This window comes from Salmo salar, chromosome ssa11 (genome assembly GCF_905237065.1).
Source record: "Salmo salar chromosome ssa11, Ssal_v3.1, whole genome shotgun sequence".
NCBI classification, from domain to species: domain Eukaryota; kingdom Metazoa; phylum Chordata; class Actinopteri; order Salmoniformes; family Salmonidae; genus Salmo; species Salmo salar.
The window spans coordinates 91,251,958-91,271,916 of NC_059452.1; the positions used below are offsets into that span (position 1 = coordinate 91,251,958).

Below are 19,959 nucleotides of genomic sequence, written 5' to 3' on the forward strand. Positions count from 1 at the left end.
TCATGTCAGGCTGAGCCTGCAGGAGGGGTACCACATGAGGGAGGATATCTTCCCTGTAATGCACAACGTTGAGATTGCCTGAAATGACAAAAAGCTCAGTCCGATGATGCTGTGACACACTGCCCCAGACCATGATGGACCCTCCACCTCCAAATCGATCCCACTCCAGAGTACAGGCCTCGGTGTAACGCTCATTCCTTCGACGATAAACGCGAATCTGACCATCACTTCTGGTGAGACAAAACCGTGACTCATCAGTGAAGAGCACTTTTTACTAGTCTTGTCTGGTCCAGCGACGGTGGGTTTGTACCCATAGGCGACGACGTTGTCGGTGATGTCTGGTGAGGACCTGCTTTACAACAGGCCTACAAGCCCTCAGTCCAGCCTCTCCCAGCCTATTGCGGACAGCCTGAGCACTGATGTTCGGATGTACCGATCCTGTGCAGGTGTTGTTACACGTGGTCTGCCACTGCGAGGATGACCAGTTGTCCGTCCTGTCTCCCTGTAGCGCTGTCTTAGGCGTCTCACAGTACGGACATTGCAATTTATTGCCCTGGCCACATTGCAGCCCTCATGCCTCCTTGCAGCATGCCTAAGTCACGTCCACGCAGATGAGCAGGGACCCTGGGCATCTTTCTTTTGGTGTGTTTCAGAGTCGTTAGAAAAGGCCTCTTTAGTTTCCTAAGTTTTCATAACTGTGACCTTAATTGCCTACCGTCTGTAAGCTGTTAGTGTCTTAATGACCGTTCCACAGGTGCATGTTCATTAATTGATTATGGTTCATTGAACAAGTGGTGGAAACAGAGTTTAAACCCTTTTACAATGAAGTTCTGTGAAGTTATTTGGATTTTTACAAATTATCTTTGAAAGACAGGGTCCTGAAAAAGGGATGTTTCTTTATGTGCTGAGGTTAAATGTACAACAGTTTGGTTTTAGACCTAGACATAGCACTATTTCAGCTGCTATGCTTGTTCTAGATGTGTTAAATTGCTTAAATATTCAAACCCATTGTGCTGCCATATTTGTAGACCTTTCCAAGGCCTTCGACACAGTTGATCATTACATTCTCATTCAAAGGCTGACAGAAATAGGCCTGGATCAGGCTTTCTTGCATGTGGTTTGACAATTATATGTCAGATAGGACACAATGCGTGATTTCTGATGGTGTCAAGTCTAGTTTTTTTTTTGTATCCAATTGGTAGTTAGTCTTGTCTCATCTCTGCAACTCCTGTACGGACTTGGGAGAGGCGAAGGTCGAGAGCCGTGCGTCCTCCGAAACACAACCCAACCCACTGATTTGTTTTTACACAATGCCCACTTAACCCGGAAGCCAGCTGCACCAATGTGTCGGAGGAAACACCGTACAACTGGTGACCGTGTCAGCGTGCACTGCGCCTGGCGGGTGGTGGACCAATCTTGATACACACAGGAAACTGCTGAGCGTGAAAAACCCAGCAGCATTGCAGTTCTTGACACAAACTGGTGCACCTGGCACCTACTACTACAACCCATTCAAAGACACTTCAATCTTCTCTTGCCCAATCACCCTCTGAATGGCACACACACACAATCCATGTGTTGTTTTCCAAGATGGCGTAGCAGTCAGATGTCTATTTGTCTTGTCCCATCCTGTGTATTTATCGTTTTTCTTCATATATATTTCGTATATATTTTTAATCTCAATTTCCATCTACGGACTGAACATACTCTCCTGCAACCCGCCTCACCCAATGTGGTACGGATCTGCAATTTTTACACTTTATCAGAAGCTAGCCAGCTAACTAGTTAGTAGTCAATTAGCCACTGCTAGAGGTCATCACCGTTAACTCAGACATTAGCCAGCCTCAGCATGGCCAATTCCTGCCAGTCTGCACAGCGCAATATCAACCCAGAGCATATTGAACTGCTTTCTCAACCACATCTCTGGATTCCTATCGCAAGCTCTGAACCTTTACACCGGATCATCGCAGCTAGCCAGCTGCTATCCGAGTGGCTACTCCTGGCTAATGTCTCTGTCCCGAATCAAGCACCAGTTAGCCTGGAGCTAGGCCCATCTCCCGGCTAGCCGAAGAGGTCCTTCAGCCAATTCTTGGGCTACAATACCTATTTTGCCAATTAGCCTGGACCCTTTTACTGCCGACACAGAGCCCCGCCGATCCATCACGACTGGTCTACCGACATAACCGTCCGAGGGGGTCTCAACAGACTATTCTGTTACGATGTCGCCAAAGAACCTTCTACTAGCCCCGGCCCGCTAGCTTTTCTGAACACTGTGTCCCCTGCTCGCCTAGCATCGTAGTGACTACTGAACGGCACCCTGACTCACCTATTGCTGCTCTTTTGACCCTATGATCACTCGGCTACACAGTTTCAATAACACGGTACATCATTTTGTTTACCTGTCACCCCCAGTCTCGAACTCAGGTTCTGTATGTACCTGACTAACCCGCTCTGCCCATTCATGGCCATTTACCCATTGTTGTCTTAGTTCTCATGATCAACACCTGTGTTTGCTTCATGCCTCTAATGTCAATATGCCTTGTCTACTGCTGTCTTGGCTAGTTCTTACTGTTTTATTTCACTGTAGAGCCCAAAGTCCTGCACAAAATTCCTTAGCTCTTTTTGTCCCACCCCACACACGTGCGCAGAACTCAACTGGCTTAACAGGTACTTCCAGAGATGAAACCTCTCATCGTCACTCAACGCCTAGGTTTACCTTCACTGTACTCACATCCTACCATACTATTATCTGTATATTATGCCCTGAATATATTCTACCATGCCCAGAAATCTTTTATTCTCTGTCCCCAATGCACTAGACGACCAGTTCTTATAGCCTTTAGCCGTACCCTTTATCCTCTGTTCCTCTGGTGATGTAGAGGTTAACCCAGGCCCTGTAGCCCCCCAGTTCCACTCCTATTTCCCAGGTGCTATCTTCTGTAACCGTAAAAGCCTTGGTTTCATGCATGCTAACATCCGAAGCCTCCTCCCTAAGTTTTTTATTCACTGCTTTAGGACACTCCGCCAACCCGGATGTCCTAGCCATGTCTGAATCCTGGCTAAGGCCACCAAAAATTCATTCATTTCCATCCCCAACTACAAAATTTTCCGCCAAGATAGAACTGCCAAAGGGGGTGGAGTTGCAATCTACTGCAGAGACAGCCTGCAGAGTTCTGTCTTGCTATCCAGGTCTGTGCCTAAAAAGTTCGAGCTTCTACTTTTAAAAATCCACCTTTCCAGAAATAAGTCTCTCACTGTTGCCACTTGTTATAGACCCCCCTCAGCCCCCAGCTGTGCCCTGGACACCATATGTGAATTAATTGCCTCCGATTTATCTTCAGAGTTTGTACTGTTAGGTGACCTAAACTGGGATATGCTTAACACCCTGGCCGTCCTACAATCTAAGCTAGATACTCTCAATCTCACACAAATTATCAAGGAACCTACCAGGCACAAACCTAAATCCGTAAACATGGACACCCTCATAGATATCATCCTGACCAACCTGCCCTCTAAGTACGCCTCTGCTGTCTTCAACCAGGATCTCAGCGATCACTGCCTTATTGCCTGCGTCCGTAATGGGTCCCCGGTCAAACTACCACCCCCCATGACTGTCAAACGCTCCCTAAAACACTTCAGCGAACAGGCCTTTCTAATCGACCTGGCCCGGCTATCCTGGCAGGATATTGACCTCATTCCGTCGGTAAAGGATGCCTGGTTATTCTTTAAAAGTGCTTTCCTCACCATCTTAAATAAGCATGCCCCATTCACAAAATGTAGAACTTAGAACAGATATAGCCCTTGGTTGACTCCAGACTTGACTGCCCTTGACCAGCACAAAAACATCCTGCGCCGTACTGCATTAGCATCGAATAGCCCCCGCGATATGCAGCTTTTCAGGGAAGTTAGGAACTGATATACACAGGCAGTTAGGAGAGCAAAGGCTAGCTTTTTCAAACAGAAATTGGCATCCTGTAGCACAAACTCCAAAAAGTTCTGGGACACTGTAAAGTCCATGGAGAATAAGACCACCTCCTCCCAGCTGCCCACTGCACTGAGGCTAGGAAACACTGTCACCACCAATAAATCTATGATAATCGAGAATTTCAATAAGCATTTTTCTATGGCTGGACATGCTTTGCACCTGGCTACCCCTACCCTGGTCAACAGCTCTGCACCCCCCACAGCAACTTGCCCAAGCCTCCCCCATTTCTCCTTCACCCAAATCCAGATAGCTGATGTTCTGAAAGAGCTGCAAAATCTGGACCCCTACAAATCAGCTGGGCGAGACAATCTGGACCCTCTCTTTCTAAAATGATCCTCTTTCTTTCGTATCATCTGAGATCCCTAAAGATTGGAAAGCTGCCACGGTCATCCCCCTCTTCAAAGGGGGTGACACTCTAGACCCAAACTGTTACAGACCTATTTCTATCCTACCCTGCCTTTCTAAAGTATTCAAAAGCAAAGTTAACAAAACAGATCACCGACCATTTTGAATCCCACCGTACCTTCTCCGCTGTGCAATCTGGTTTCCTAGCGGGTCATTGGTGCACCGCAGCCACGCTCAAGGTCCTAAACGATATCATAACTGCCATCAATAAAAGACAATACTGTGCAGCCGTCTTCATCGACCTGGCCAAGGCTTTCGACTCTGTCAATCACTTCATTCTTATCGGCAGACTCAACAGCCTTGGTTTCTCAAATGACTGCCTCGCCTGGTTCACCAACTACTTCTCAGAGTTCAGTGTGTCAAATCGGAGGGCCTGTTGTCCGGACCTCTGGCAGTCTCTATGGGGGTGCCACAGGGTTCAATTCTCGGGCTAACTCTTTTCTCTGTATACATCAATGATGTCGCTCTTGCTGCTGGTGATTTTCTGATCCACCTCTACACAGACGACACCATTCTGTATACTTCTGGCCCTTCTTTGGACACTGTGTTAACAAACCTCCAGACGAGCTTCAATGCCATACAACTCTCCTTCCGTGGCCTCCAACTGCTCTTAAATGCAAGTAAAACTAAATGCATGCTCTTCAACCGATCACTGCCCGCACCCGCCCGTATAGCATCACTACTCTGGACGGTTCTGACTTAGAATATGTGGACAACTACAAATACCTAGGTGTCTGGTTAGACTGTAAACTCCCTTTCCAGACTCACATTAAGCATCTCCAATCCAAAATTAAATCTAGAATCGGCTTCCTATTTCGCAACAAAGCCTCCTTCACTCATGCTGCCAAACATACCCTCGTAAAATTGACTATCCTACCGATCCTTGACTTCGGGGATGTCATTTACAAAATAGACTCCAACACTCTACTCAGCAAATTGGATGCAGTCTATCTCAGTGCCATCTGTTTTGTCACCAAAGCCCCATATACTACCCACCACTGCGACCTGTATGCTCTCGTTGGCTGGCCCTCGCTTCATATTCGTAGCCAAACCCACTGGCTCCAGGTCATCTATAAGTCTTTGCTAGGTAAAGCCCCACCTTATCTCAGCTCACTGGTCACCATACCAGCACCCACCCGTAGCATGCGCTCCAGCAGCTTTATTTTACTGGTCATTCCCGAAGCCAACACTTCCTTTGGTCGTCTTTTCTTCCAGTTCTCTGCTGCCAATGACTGGAACGAATTGCAAAAATCACTGAAGCTGGAGACTTATATCTCCCTCACTAACTTTAAGCATCAGCTGTCAGAGCAGCTTACTGATCGTTGCACCTGTACACAGCCCATCTGTAAATAGCCCACCCAACTACCTCATCCCCATATTGTTTTGTTTGTTCCTTTGCACCCCAGTATCTCTACTTGCACATTCATCTTCTGCACATCGATCACTCCAGTGTTTAATTGCTAAATTGTAATTATTTCTCAATTGTCTCAAGGCTTAAAAATCCTTCTTTAACCAGTCTCCTCTTCATCTACACTGATTGAAGTGGATTTAGTAAGCGACATCAACAAGGTATCATAGCTTTCACCTGGGTTCATCTATTCAGTCTATGTCATAGAAAGAGCAGGTATTCTTAATGTTTGTATACTCAGTGCATGTGGTTCTCTAATTCTCACAAAAATGTTTCAGATGGACCACATTTATTTATTGGATGGTTCTCCCATTGATCGGGTTCCCGCCTATAAATATCTGGGCTTTTGGATTGACTAAGATTTAACGTATAAAAAACATATGGATGAGCTAGTTAAAAAGCTAAGCTTTAAAGTGGGCTTCTGTTTTAGAAATAGATCTGGCCTGTCCCTAAATAGCAGGAACCAGATTGTACAATACATTCCATGCATTTTCTTGACAATGGGGAAACCATTTACCAGAATGTAAGACTACTCTTAAATCTTTGGATGTCGTCTACCATAGCGCCCTTCACTTTATCACACGTGACAGTTGTAATACTCATCACTGCATCCTGTATCGAAAGTATGGCTGGTCCTCATTAAAGTCCCTAGATTACTTAATTATTCCCTTTTTGTTTACAAATCTCTACTACACAAGCTTCCGACTTTACCTAACTTCGCTGTTAAATAACCTGGTCTCAGAGCATTTCATATATTCTTAAATCCAAGACAATCCATTTAGTATGATATGTTACGTTTCGTATGGTATGTATTAATATGTTGAACATTTGCTAAATGTAATATATGTTACGAATTTGCAAAACGTCTGAATTCTAGCTAGGTGGCTAACGTTAGCTAGCTGGCTAACATTGGCTAGGGGTTAGGTTTAAGGGGCGGCAGGTAGCCTAGTGCTTAGAGCGTTGGGCCAGTAACTGAAAGGTTGCTAGATCGAATCCCTGAGCTAACAAGGTAAAAATCTGTCATTCTGCCCCTGAACAAGGCAGTTGTTTTAAGATGGTCCTACTATGGATCATTTAGCTATTTGATTTGGTTTTAACATCCAGCAATTAGCAGGAGCTAGCTTGTCTCTCTCCAGTAAAAGCCTAATAGCCGAGCCCTATTATAGCTTTTGAAGCCTATAGCTTTTCCTGACAGTTTGCGAGAAAAGGAATGGAGAAGGCATGCGTCCATAGCCTAGCCTATAGCCTATTGTCCGTAGCCTAGCCTATAGCCTATTGTCCGTAGCCTAGGCTATAGCCTATTGTCCGTAGCCTAGGCTATAGCCTATTGTCCGTAGCCTAGGCTATAGCCTATTGTCCGTAGCCTAGGCTATAGCCTATTGTCCGTAGCCTAGGCTATAGCCTATTGTCCGTAGCCTAGGCTATAGCCTATTGTCCGTAGCCTAGGCTATAGCCTATTGTCCGTAGCCTAGGCTATAGCCTATTGTCCGTAGCCTAGGCTATAGCCTATTGTCCGTAGCCTAGGCTATAGCCTATTGTCCGTAGCCTAGGCTATATCCTATTGTCCGTAGCCTAGCCTATAGCCTATTGTCCGTAGCCTAGCCTATAACCTATTGCGCATGGGAACAGCTGGAAGAGAGGCGCCAGAGTTAAATATTATCTAGATATTAGGCCACTCATTAGCTAAATAGTAGGTCTATAAATATTTACCTGTCAAAGTGCAAGGAAAAAAAGTGAACATATTATGAAATGGCAGATCTGTGCGTTCCTCCAGGCTGCACTCTGCAGTCCCTGGGGACTACTCACCCCTCCACTCTCTCCCTGAATCCAGTAGTCTACAGCGTTCCACCCTCAATTTTTTAATGAGGTTTCACATGTGTTTGGTTAGTTCCCAATGTGTCACACCTGCTCCTGCTCCCTGGTGCTTGAAGGTGCCAGGCTCCCCAGCATTGCATAGTCCTGCACCATCATTACGCACACCAGCCTCCCCCCCCCTCAAGCGCATCAGTGATTATTGGACTCACCTGGACTCAATCACCTCTGTCATTACCTTCCCTATAACTGTCTGTTTCCCCGATCTGTTCCCTGCTTAAGCATTAATTGTCGTTTGTCGTTGTGTAGCCGTGTGCTGACGCTGTTCTTGTCATTGTCTGTTCCTGATTAAATGTTCACTCCACATACCTGCTTCTCATCTCCGGCGTATGTCCTGACACATTGTTCTTCTTAGTGACAAAACAGCAAACATTAGGAGTGTTCACTTATCAGACCCACAGCTACAGTTGAAGTCGGAAGTTTACATACACCTTAGCCAAATACATTTAAACTCAGTTTCACAATTCCTGACATTTAATCCTAGTAAAAATTCCCTGTCTTTGGTCAGTTAGGATCACTTTGTTTTAAGAATGTGAAATGTCAGAATAATAGTAGAGACAATGATTTATTTCAGCATTTATTTCTTTCATCACATTCCCAAGTTGGTCAGAAGTTTACATACTCTCAATTAGTATTTGGTAGTACTGCCTTTAAATTGTTTAAAGGCTTTTTCATTTTCAGACCTGGACTTTGATTTTTTACGCCACTCAGCACCTATTTGTGTTTATCATTTTTGCTCTTATTTTTCAAAAACATAGGACATGTGTCAAACACAAGGCTCGGGACACATTTCTATCAGCGGGGCAATGATTTGGGCCCACTTCCGTACCGCCATGATGCGCTGCACTATAAGTCACAGCAAGCACTGCCAACTTGCTGCAAGCTACAGTGCATTGCCACACACACACCCCTCCTCCCAGAACCACACACACACACACCCACACACAAGCAAGCCAATGGGCTTCTACCAAACCAAAAGTTTAAACATGTTGTAGGTTAAATGTCCATGCCAAGTTTCGGTTCCAACGGCTCATTGTTGTTGCTTACAGAAAATGTCATCTTGATTGTCAAAAAGTTATAAGATAAAGGATTCATGTACTGGTATAAACTACTACTAAAGGACAATAGGACACAAAACAAGTATAAATGAGTCAACAGTTGAGTCTTCTACTTTATGAAATTACAGCTTGGTGAATTCAACTTCAATTGCGCTGCTTTCGTGTCTCCCGTTTACAGCGTGCAGGGAAAGTGTACAGACACATGCCACAGTCTCAGCTAGGCTACTCAAATGGTGTAGGCTTCGGTTTTTAAAGCTTGACAATGAATAACCAAACAACTAAACCTGCAACAGAACACCATGCAGAGGACTTAACATATAGCCTAGGCTGGCTACTCAACTACAAGACTTTTTGAGTGCTCCTTATATTGTTTTAACATGTTAAAATTCTATATAGATTAATATTCTTATTTTTCGACAGTGTGTGGGTCTTTCATTAAAATGCTGTATACAGCAGCCTGTACACAGCATAAGTAGACATTATAAAGCGCCATATTTTTTCAAATAAAACAATGGCCAGTTGTATGCACTTTCTTTTGTAAAAACAAACATAATAGGTTATGTCTGGTCCGCGAATTCCTTGTGTTTTTTCAATATGGCCTGTGCGCTGATTGAGTTTGACACTCCTTGACATAGGAAGTACCGTGACTAGATAAGAGAGGAACACAGTCCTCCCCTGGATGGCATAGCGACTGTACACTCTAGTAGTCTGAGGTTGTGCTTAGAACTAAATGTTGAACAGGATTAGAATGAAACAGTGGTGGACAAACTTCTCTAACCCCGTCCTTGTCATCATCCTCCAGGCAGGCTCCTTCATGGTGCTTGGCTTGGCGTCTATGCTGGTCCCTCTGTGTGTCAGGTTTGAGGGGCTGGTTGCAGTGTGTCTACTGCTGGGGCTGTGTGACGGCTGCGTCATCACCCTCATGGCCCCTGTGACATTTGAACTGGTGGGCCCCCAGAGAGCCTCCCAGGCCATCGGCTACCTGATGGGCCTCATGGCCCTCCCCATGACCGCCGGACCCCCCCTCGCAGGTCTCACCTCCAATCAGACAGTAATTCAAATGGCCACTAACCCACTGTGTCATTGTCTCAGATACAAATTATTACTGTTTTGATGCAAAATGTCTGTGTTATCCTGTATTCCTTACATATCAATTGGATATTTTGTATTTTTTGTAAAAATTTATTTCACCTTTATTTAACCAGGTAGGCAAGTTGAGAACAAGTTCTCATTTACAACTGTGACCTGGCAAAGATAAAGCAAAGCAGTTTGACACATATAACAACACAGAGTTACACATGGAGTAAAACAAACATACAGTCAATAATACAGTAGAAAAATAAGTCTATATACAATGTGAGCAAATGAGGTGAGATAAGGGAGGTAAAGGCAATAAATAGGCCATGGTGGCGAAGTAAATACAATATAGCAATTAAAACACTGGAATGGTAGGTTTGACAGTAGATGAGTGTGCAAAGTAGAAATACTGGGGTGCAAAGGAGCAAAATAAATAAATAAATACAGTAGGGGAAGAGGTAGTTGTTTGGGCTATTTATAGATGGGCTATGTACAGGTGCAGTGATCTGTGAGTTGCTCTGACAGCTGGAATATATATATATATAGCTGATATACACTGAACAAAAATATAAACACAACATGTAAAGTGCTGGTCCCATGTTTCATGAGCTGATTAGTATTTCTGTCTGTAATAAAGCCCTTTTGTGGGGAAAAACGAATTCTGATTGGCTGGACCTGGCTCCCCAGTGTCGGCTTGCCAAGTGGATGGGCCTCTGCACTCCCGGCTCACCCATGGCTGCATACCTGCCCAGTCATGTGAAATCCATAGATTAGGGCCTAATTTATTTATTTCAAATCGACTGTAACTCAGTAAAATCTTTGAAATTGTTGCATGTTGCGTTTATATTTTTGTTCAGTATATATTAGTATCATCAGTACTGTATGCACATGAGCCTTATTGTAAATTGTTAAATGTTTCTGACTGTGTGAATCACCTTGAAGTGCTCCTCAATGATGCCTCTCTGTGTGATACTGAGTTATGTGTCTTCGCTTCGCAGGGCTACTCCATGACCACTTTGGAGATTACCACATGGCCTTCTACCTGGCTGGGGTTCCTCCCATGGTCGGAGGTGTCCTGCTCTTCTTTGTCCCGAATGTTCATCAACGCCTATTGGAGGGCCAGCAAGAAACCCTCCCAAGACCCAGCCCTGACCTCCAGCTATCCCCTCCTGGCTCTGACCACCAGTCCCCTCCCATCCCTGGTCACCAGCTCCCCCCAACCAGCCCTGACCACCAGTCCCCTCCCATCCCTGGTCACCAGCTGCCCCCAACCAGCCCTGACCTCCAGCTATCCCCTCCTGGCTCTGACCACCAGTCCCCTCCCATCCCTGGTCACCAGCTGCCCCCAACCAGCCCTGACCTCCAGCTATCCCCTCCTGGCTCTGACCACCAGTCCCCTCCCATCCCTGGTCACCAGCTCCCCCCAACCAGCCCTGACCACCAGTCCCCTCCCATCCCTGGTCACCAGCTGCCCCCAACCAGCCCTGACCTCCAGCTATCCCCTCCTGGCTCTGACCACCAGTCCCCTCCCATCCCTGGTCACCAGCTGCCCCCAACCAGCCCTGACCTCCAGCTATCCCCTCCTGGCTCTGACCACCAGTCCCCTCCCATCCCTGGTCACCAGCTCCCCCCAACCAGCCCTGACCAACAGTCCCCTCCCATCCCTGGTCATCACCATCGCTGCCACGACTCAAGAATGTTGCCAACAGTAAACAAGTGAGAGGCCACTGCGGTGAAGACACTGTGACAAGTCAGAGATCCCATAAGATGTATAATGAGTGAAGTCTTGTTCCATGATATTCCAAGGGACGTTTGTTATAAACATCTTTAAACCAAGTGATTGAATTCTGAATAAGCTTTGTACTCTATGACCTATTTGCGTATATATGATTTTCTAACATTGTTGGCTTAGGGCAGGGGCAGTCACTAATATTTCTGAGGTAGCCACTTCTGTGAAACAACCTCACTGAGCGAGCCGTCATACCCGTAGGGAGTTGGGGTGTTCACAAAGTCAAATTGATTCATACATGATATCAAATGGATTCACACATGATATTTTAGATACTATTAACATGGACCATCAAGCTATTTTGTTATATATCTTATATATCAGAAACAAATGTGTAAAAATAACTTTAGGAATCTATTAAATATGGCCTTTTGCCATTATCTCAATAAAGGTTATAACACAAAGTTACTATATGCTAAATCAGGTAATGCCAAATTTCAGTCTGAAGGAAGTATATTCTTTGGACTGATTGAAATACATCAGTGTGGTCCTCTTGTAGTTCAGTTGATAGAGCATACGTGCTTGCAATACCAGGATAGTGGGTTAAATTCCCAGGTTCATGAGTGTTAGCTTTCAGTAATTGGTGTCACAACTGCTCCTGCTACGCCCTCTGGTGTTCATCCGGTGTCTTCCTGACCTGCAGTTACACTCTCTTTCTCTCCCGCTGTGTGATTGTGTGGTTGGAGACAGGTGTGCTGGAGTCAGAGTAGATCCAAACCATCTGCAACTCATTCCATAATCAAGACCTCTACAAATACTCAGTCCTGCCACTTCCACTCTGCCAGATTGTAATCTCTGTTTAGTCAGTTCATGATTCTAGCCATATATGATTATTCAATATCCTGTTACTCTGCTGTGCCTGTTTCACTGCCTGACACCGTTTATCCTCTCATTGCAGTCACTGCTCTGGCTCCTGTTCCACATCTCACCACCCAACTATCTTGCTCTGGATTTTACTCACCACCATTACCTTGGATTCCCCTTAGGACCTGTTTACCCTGTTCTACTTAGATAACTCTGACTTCAGTCTCCACATCTGTTTTTTCTGCAACTCATCCGAGCTTCACCGGATCTGCACTCCATGTCTTTCTGTGTAACAATAAATATTTTGGTTAATTCATCCCTGTTTCCTCATCTGAGTCTGCTCTTGGGCTCCCCCGTGTCCCTCCGCTTAACAATTGGTTCTCCAACCGTTCAAAAGCTAGAGCCAAATTCAAAGGAACATTTTTTTCTAGTTGTGCTATATATACACTACCGTTCAAACATTTGGGGTCACTTAGAAATGTCCTTGTTTATTAAAGAAAAGCTACTTTTTTTTGGTTTATTAAAATAACACCAAATTTAAATTCAGCAACCAACATTCCTGTGTTCCAATGGCACGTTGTGTTAGCTAATCCAAGTTTATCATTTTAAAAGGCTAATTGATCAACCTTTTGCATTTCTGTTAGCACAGCTGAAAGCTGTTGTTCTGATTAAAGAAGCAATAAAACTGGTCTTTAGACCAGTTGCGTATCTGGAGCGTCAGCATTTGGGGGTACGATTACAGGCTCAAAATGGTCAGAAACAATTAACTTTATTCTGAAACTCGTCAGTCTATTCTTATTCTGAGAAATGAAGGCTATGCCATGTGAGAAATTGCCAAGAAACTGAAGATCTCGTACAACACAGAACAGTGTAAACTGTCTCTAACCAGAATAGAAAGAGGAGTGGGAGGCCCCAGTGCACAACTGAGCAAGAGGACAAGTACATTAGTGTCTAGTTTTAGAAACAGACATCTCACAAGTTCTCAACTGGCAGCTTCATTAAATAGTACTCGCAAAACACCAGTCTCAACGTCAACAGTGTAGAGGCGACTCCGGGATGCTGGCCTTCTAGATATTCCATAAAAAATCTGCCGTTTCCAGCTACAATACTCATTTACAACATGTCTACACTGTATTTCTGATAAATTGTATGCTATTTTAATGGGCAAAAAATTTGCTTTTCTTTCAAAAACAAGGACATTTCTAAGTGACCCCAAACTTTTGAACGGTAATGTATAGGCTTAGTATTTTCATTTATTTAGATCCAGCACATAAACACCCAACGTTTCGATAGGTATTTTTCAAGGATGTGCTGTGCACTGTGTACTTAGATATCCTGCATGTCCTTTTCCCTGTGGATATATCTGTCCAGAATAGCACAGATTCATATGGGTAGATACTGTATGTTTCAATGATTCTATTGTTATGATGTCTGCACTGGAAGATAAACGTAATTGTGACATCATAACAGTAAACACATTCCATGAGGGAGGTAACCTCTCATCCTGTTCTTATTTGCTGTCAGTGTGTTTCTTTGGTTTTGAAATGCTGATGGATAGTTATTAAACAATAGAGGGAGAAAGATACAGGCTATATGAGGGCATGTGTGATCAGATCAAACGTAGCGGCATGGATCTGTTTAAGTGGTCATTATCCCTTCACTAACACATGGATGTGACTGAAGAACAGACAATAGTGGACCAACAAACATCTGGACCTCTGTTAGACTCGCATACGCCACGCATACTGGCACTATTCCAGGAGGCACCCTGTCCTCAAGACACCTCAGGCATGAGTACCAGTGGGAACAGGTATGCAACAGCGTCCAAATGGTTTGCTTCAGACATCTTCATCATCTTTGTGGTGGTTCTGTTACTCGTCCTCCTGGTGCTGGGAGCAGTGTGCTGCTGGTTCGTCAGACGCAATAGAACCCAGAGGGCTACAGCAATGTAAGAGGATCAAAGTCTGGTCCCATAGGGTCACAATGACATTTTTTCAACATCGACCATAAATGAGCATGCATATAGGTTAACAAAGTCTGTCTGACGTTTTGCAGGAAATTGACTGAAATAGAGATAATCTCAGCAGGTGATGGACTAGAGAAAGAAACCCAGGCCAAATTCACCCTGAAGATCAGGACTGATCAGAGTCATGCCACTCAGCTGGTGGAGATGCTTGTGGGGCGTGTCCGTCGCTTGGAGGGTGCTGGCCCAAATACCCCACTGCCACCCCCTACTTCAGTCACATTACCCACTGTGGTGTCACCCACTGATAGGATGACATCCCCTGCATCACTTCCTGTACTCACTGAGAATATGCCCGACAACCAACGTTTGTCCCAGCCCACACTCCAGACAACTGTGCCCATGCCTAAGACAACGAGTCCCCTTCCATACTACCTTAATGCTCCCAACAGACCACTGCCCTCTGAGTTTTGTGTCGCAGATGAGGGGGGGAAGGATGAAAATGAAGATGAATCTGAATATGAATATGAGGATGAGAATGATGCTTCTGAGTACTCCAGCATCACCGATTAACCTGATTCATCTTGAGAGGGCAGTCTCAGACCCAAATAAAACTAAAAACCATAATCCATTATAAATTAAAGTAAAATAAAGAACTAAACTTCAAATGAATCTGAGGAATGGGGTGATACGTTGACTCTTTTAGATATTGTAATATTATTAGGAAGATGGATATAGGCTCCTTGTAGCTTAGCTAATTGAAGTTGAAGTTTTAATAGAATGCAAGCCATAGCCTACCATACCTTAAGCACCTTGAAGAAAAAATTAAATATATATACAGTATGTAGATGACACAATCGTTTCCTATTAGATTGGCTGTGGGACAGGTACTTCCTGATCACCAGAGAAATCTGAGAGCTCCACAGCTCCGTTCAACCGTCCTCCCTGTCATGCAGTCGGTGTCCCCTGTCACCAAAGCCACATTCATACCTCTGTTTCTCTTTGCCATCCTGCTCATCCTATACGTCATGCTCTGGTATATATGCAGAGACGTCAACAATGACTACATCTAAACAAATGAAGCTCACTTATGGAAATGACTGAATTCCCAAGGTAAGAGAAGGGCATTGACCGAACTGCTATCTTTCAAGCGGTGCTTGTTTATTACGCATCACAGAAATGGCATCTGTTGGACAGTGCCATTTCGTCAAATTCCTTTTAATGTCTTTGATTTTCATCCAACAAAGAAATAAATCATCCAAATGATGCTACCAGACTTTTTCCATTGTGTGCTTAGCTTAGGTAGCTTAGGCTGTGTTGCATCTACCAAATGCCATTGTGCTGTAGCCTGCTACCTATCAGATCAATTTGGTGAGTCAATCGTTTGACAGTTCCATATTAAGTTCAATATTTTTTATTAAATAATCTCTCTTTTGTTCAGTAATTTTGAAGGTGAACCATTCAGAAGGTCAAAAGAGGACAGCAATAAAAGGCTGAATGGGTTTATCAATAAAGATGTACATTCCTGTATCAAAATATTGCCTCTTTGTTGTATTTCATCCCACTGTGTAAAATGTAGATAAGAAACATACAGTATATAACATTGGTTACTTGAGGAACCCCTTTGAAAAGGATCTTTGAGGAACCCCTGTGTAAAGGTTTAAACCGGAAGCTTTTTGTGATGGGAGGGTTACATTTTTAACCTTTTTAATAATATATTGTAGAGGTGGCAGCCTATCAGATTGGAGGCATGGCTTATTGGAGCCCTGGTATTCAAATTGTTATTTTTGGTTATACATTGGCGTACATGTTAAGTTTGTACAGACACTATTTAATAATAAGGACGTTTAAAGAGCACAGACAGCCTCTTATCCTTCAAGTTTGTACACTGAAGATGAACATTTCCCTTGAATACCTATGCATATGACATATTCTAATATAATATACATAATATTAACATTGCTGATTACATACAGAGGTTATTCGGGATTTTCATAGCCTCTTGAGGAACTCATACACCTCTGTTGGCTTCATTGAAGCTACAAAACTCTCAATGTTCAACCTTAACATGTGATGACAATACAACAGAACAGGAATAACATTTACTCTAACGAGTGGCCCAAAAAATATATATCTCAAAGCCACGCCACTACTAAGCCACGCCTCCACTCCAGGGTTTCTCCAGGAACCTGTTGTTACATCGAACCATTAAAGGTTCCTCCAAGAACCCCTCAACTAACCGAGAACCCCTCAACATTGACTAGCAATGTTTCCTTGAGGATATCCAGGGTTCCTCGAGTCACCACTAATTCTAAGAGTGTAGTCATCGTGTTCTGTCCCCCTACAGATGCAGATCTATGGACAGGTGAGGAGGACCCCAGGCCTACAGACAGACCCATGGCATAAAAGAGCCTTGTTCAACCATTACCAGTTACACTTTTGGGCTCTGTGCCGAGGATTCGACAGACTTTACCGGTCAAACTGCGACGTGCTCGGACAGTGTGGTAAAATATGTTTGGAGGTCACATATAAGAGGAATATGGCAGACAGCTGATTCACTGCCAAGTGTAAACAACCAGGGAAGAGGATGATGTCATAATCTGTCCACCAGCAGTAGGGCTCAGATTGGCTTTAAATTATAACCTGAATATACTGTTATCAATACTCTGCTGTTTACTACATGTGTGATATTTACTTCGTGACGGTGATATTGGGATTAGGAAATTGTAAAATGTTGAGTTTAATGTTATTGTAGGTGTCTAATAAATGTTATATTTGGCAGGTTATGCAGTCATTTATGATACTATGGATCCTATACCTCCTTTACATAGCTTGAGTTTACATGAACTACGAATGATGATGGCTCTTTACTTCAAGCACCGTATAGTGTTATATTGCCTTACTGTACAAACATTCAAACAACACACTCCTCTTTCTTGAGTATTGAAACTGGACATGTGGTCAAGGTGTTACATATTTATCAGGACTTATTAATATGCGTATACAGTATATAATATATTCCCAGAGCAGATGTCAGTATGTATTAAATATTTTACTGAGGACTCTGCACAGATGAGTCATTTACACTGCAGCTTTAACCTCTTGTTGAACACCTATTGGTCTGTACAGTTCTTGAATCCTGTAGAGAGAAACCCACAGAGACAGTGGGGTTTTGAGTCTACACACACACACACACACACACACACACACACACACACACACACACACACACACACACACACACACACACACACACACACACACACACACACACACACACACACACACACACACACACACACACACACACACTCCTCTCTCTCTCTCTCTCCCCCTGGATTAGTCTCCTGGCTAGGTAGAATAAATAGCTCAGTGTTGCAGCTCTCCATGGCTTTATGTTCCTAATGGGGTTTCTTCAGAGTAAAAATGGACCTATTAAAATGTACTCTGAAAATATACTTCTCTCTGGGGCAGGTGGCCAGCCGATACCTGCTGCACAGAGGCACTAATAGACCTACCATGACACAGTTTCTGTCCAACCAGACTCCAGGTGATACATTTTACAGACTCAAGTTAACATTCAGTCCAGATTCAATCAACATCTGTAATAAAGATGATATATAATCCCTGATTCATTTGTGATAGTTTTATGATGTAATGTTTTATTTTATTAGGATCCCCATTAGCTGTTGCAAAAGCAGCCGCTACTCTTTCTGGGGTCCACACAAAACATAAAACATACCATTATACAGAGCAATAATAGACAAGAACAGCAGAACTACATACATTTAAAACAATTATAGACATAAAAACGTCCTGTACTGACAAAACACTGAAGACACTGAAGACTATAGGCCTACATTCTGTCACATTTAGCAATTTCATGCTTGCATACATAATCAGTTGACATATACATACAAGTTATTTAGGTCAGATAGGGAAGGTGTTGGTTTATTCGTTTTTTAAAGCTAATGTTGCTGTTTTCTTGGACAATTTGAGATGGAAGGGAGTTCCCTGTAACCATGGCTCTATTATATACTGTGCATTGCCTTAAATGTGTTTGGTTCACCCCTACGAAGGGGTGAGCGTGTGACATACAACACCACTAGATGGCGATATAGTGTTATCACTTTGATATGCACACAAAAATGTTTTCAACAATATCCTGTCCACTACTAAAAGTGAATTACTTGATGTTGGAACTGAACATTTAAAATCAGCAAAAAATACTGCACACTACAATATACACTTCCAAGTATCCATTATATAATACTGCACACTACAATATACACTTCCAAGTATCCATTATATAATACTGCACACTACAATATACACTTCCAAGTATCCATTATAGCAACGTTTAACCCATTGAGACCTGATGAAGGGTCAAAACCTTCTAGACACACCTGGGAGCATTTATTCTAGTGTGCAGCACCATTTGATTACAGAACCTGCTCAAAACCTTTGGCAACTATTTTTCATACTGATAACAGCTTAAAATGTTTGTGCAGAGCACAAAAAAATGGTTACAACCCATTTGTGGGGCTATATAGCACCCTTTTTTATGGTTTCTCAATCTGAAAGGTTATGTTTAGATCCTTTGAAGAACCATAGTTTCTTATTCTGGTTAGCCCATATGACATTGTAAAAATCCCATAGGTGTTATTATTGTCTTAATAGACATGTTGAATCAGGTGTGCTAGCTCTGGAACAGCTGGGGATTCTTGAGGAGAGAATTGAGAACCCCTGATTTAGTCCACTGTTCTCAATTGACACATGGCCATAAATGAGTCTTTCACCAGACACAGTTACTGTCTATAGTCATATTTAACATGTAAAGGCATAACACAACAGATGACATAAACTGGAATGACACTCACTCATGGTTGCGCAAAAAGAGCGGTGCGCAAACCCCGCCCCAAAATATTGGAACAAGCCGCCGCCCCTGCATTTTGTTTATCACTTAAAAAGCAAAGAACCATTGAAGGGCTCAAAGGGTTCTTTGAGTCATGATGGTTCCACATAGAACCATCACCCGTCCAAAAGAACCCTCTTTTCTAATTGTGTATCTGTCCAGGACACATGATAAAGACTGGAGGACAGGAACACATGCTGGTCTACTCTCACCAGGTTACGTGAGTAAAAGTGAAACTCTAATATCACCCTGTTCTATAACCTCTCAGCCCAGTGAGGACCCAGTGAGGACCCAGTGAGGACCCAGTGAGGAGACAGAGGAGTTGTACAGGCAGACAATACTGCCGTTCTGTTGTCACTCACTTCTCTACTAATTAATCACAAACCACCAGAGACAGAGGACAGCTACTGCTGATGAAGCATCTGGACACACACACACACGCACGCGCACGCGCACGCACGCACGCACACACACACACACACACACACACACACACACACACGCACACTTTGTTCCCTGAGAGCTCAGGGAACAAAGGCATTGATGTGACAAGTCTGCAGAGGAAAACAGAGCTAGCGCCTCAGGGAAGTGTCAGAATGTGTCAGACTGGCTCACACACTCAGACATACACGTGGACACACACACCAATGTCTGATCTTGATCACATGTTTCATTGGCGCATA

General features: G+C 43.6%; 2 protein-coding genes across 2 annotated transcripts; both read left to right on the forward strand.

Annotated features, from left to right (window-relative positions):
* Nucleotides 1–8,234: 8,234 nt before the first annotated feature.
* LOC106563433 (vegetative cell wall protein gp1) lies at nucleotides 8,235–12,714 on the forward strand. Its single transcript, XM_045690064.1, has 3 exons — nucleotides 8,235–9,759; nucleotides 10,804–11,521; nucleotides 12,493–12,714. The coding sequence occupies exons 1-3, from the start codon at nucleotides 9,459–9,461 to the stop codon at nucleotides 12,578–12,580; spliced, it is 1,107 nt and encodes a 368-aa protein (XP_045546020.1). The 5' UTR covers nucleotides 8,235–9,458; the 3' UTR covers nucleotides 12,581–12,714.
* A 1,217-nt stretch (nucleotides 12,715–13,931) lies between these two features.
* si:dkey-111e8.4 (uncharacterized) lies at nucleotides 13,932–15,016 on the forward strand. Its single transcript, XM_014129232.2, has 2 exons — nucleotides 13,932–14,346; nucleotides 14,454–15,016. Exons 1-2 carry the CDS (start codon nucleotides 14,066–14,068, stop codon nucleotides 14,932–14,934), a joined length of 762 nt encoding a protein of 253 aa, XP_013984707.1. The 5' UTR covers nucleotides 13,932–14,065; the 3' UTR covers nucleotides 14,935–15,016.
* Nucleotides 15,017–19,959: the final 4,943 nt, after the last annotated feature.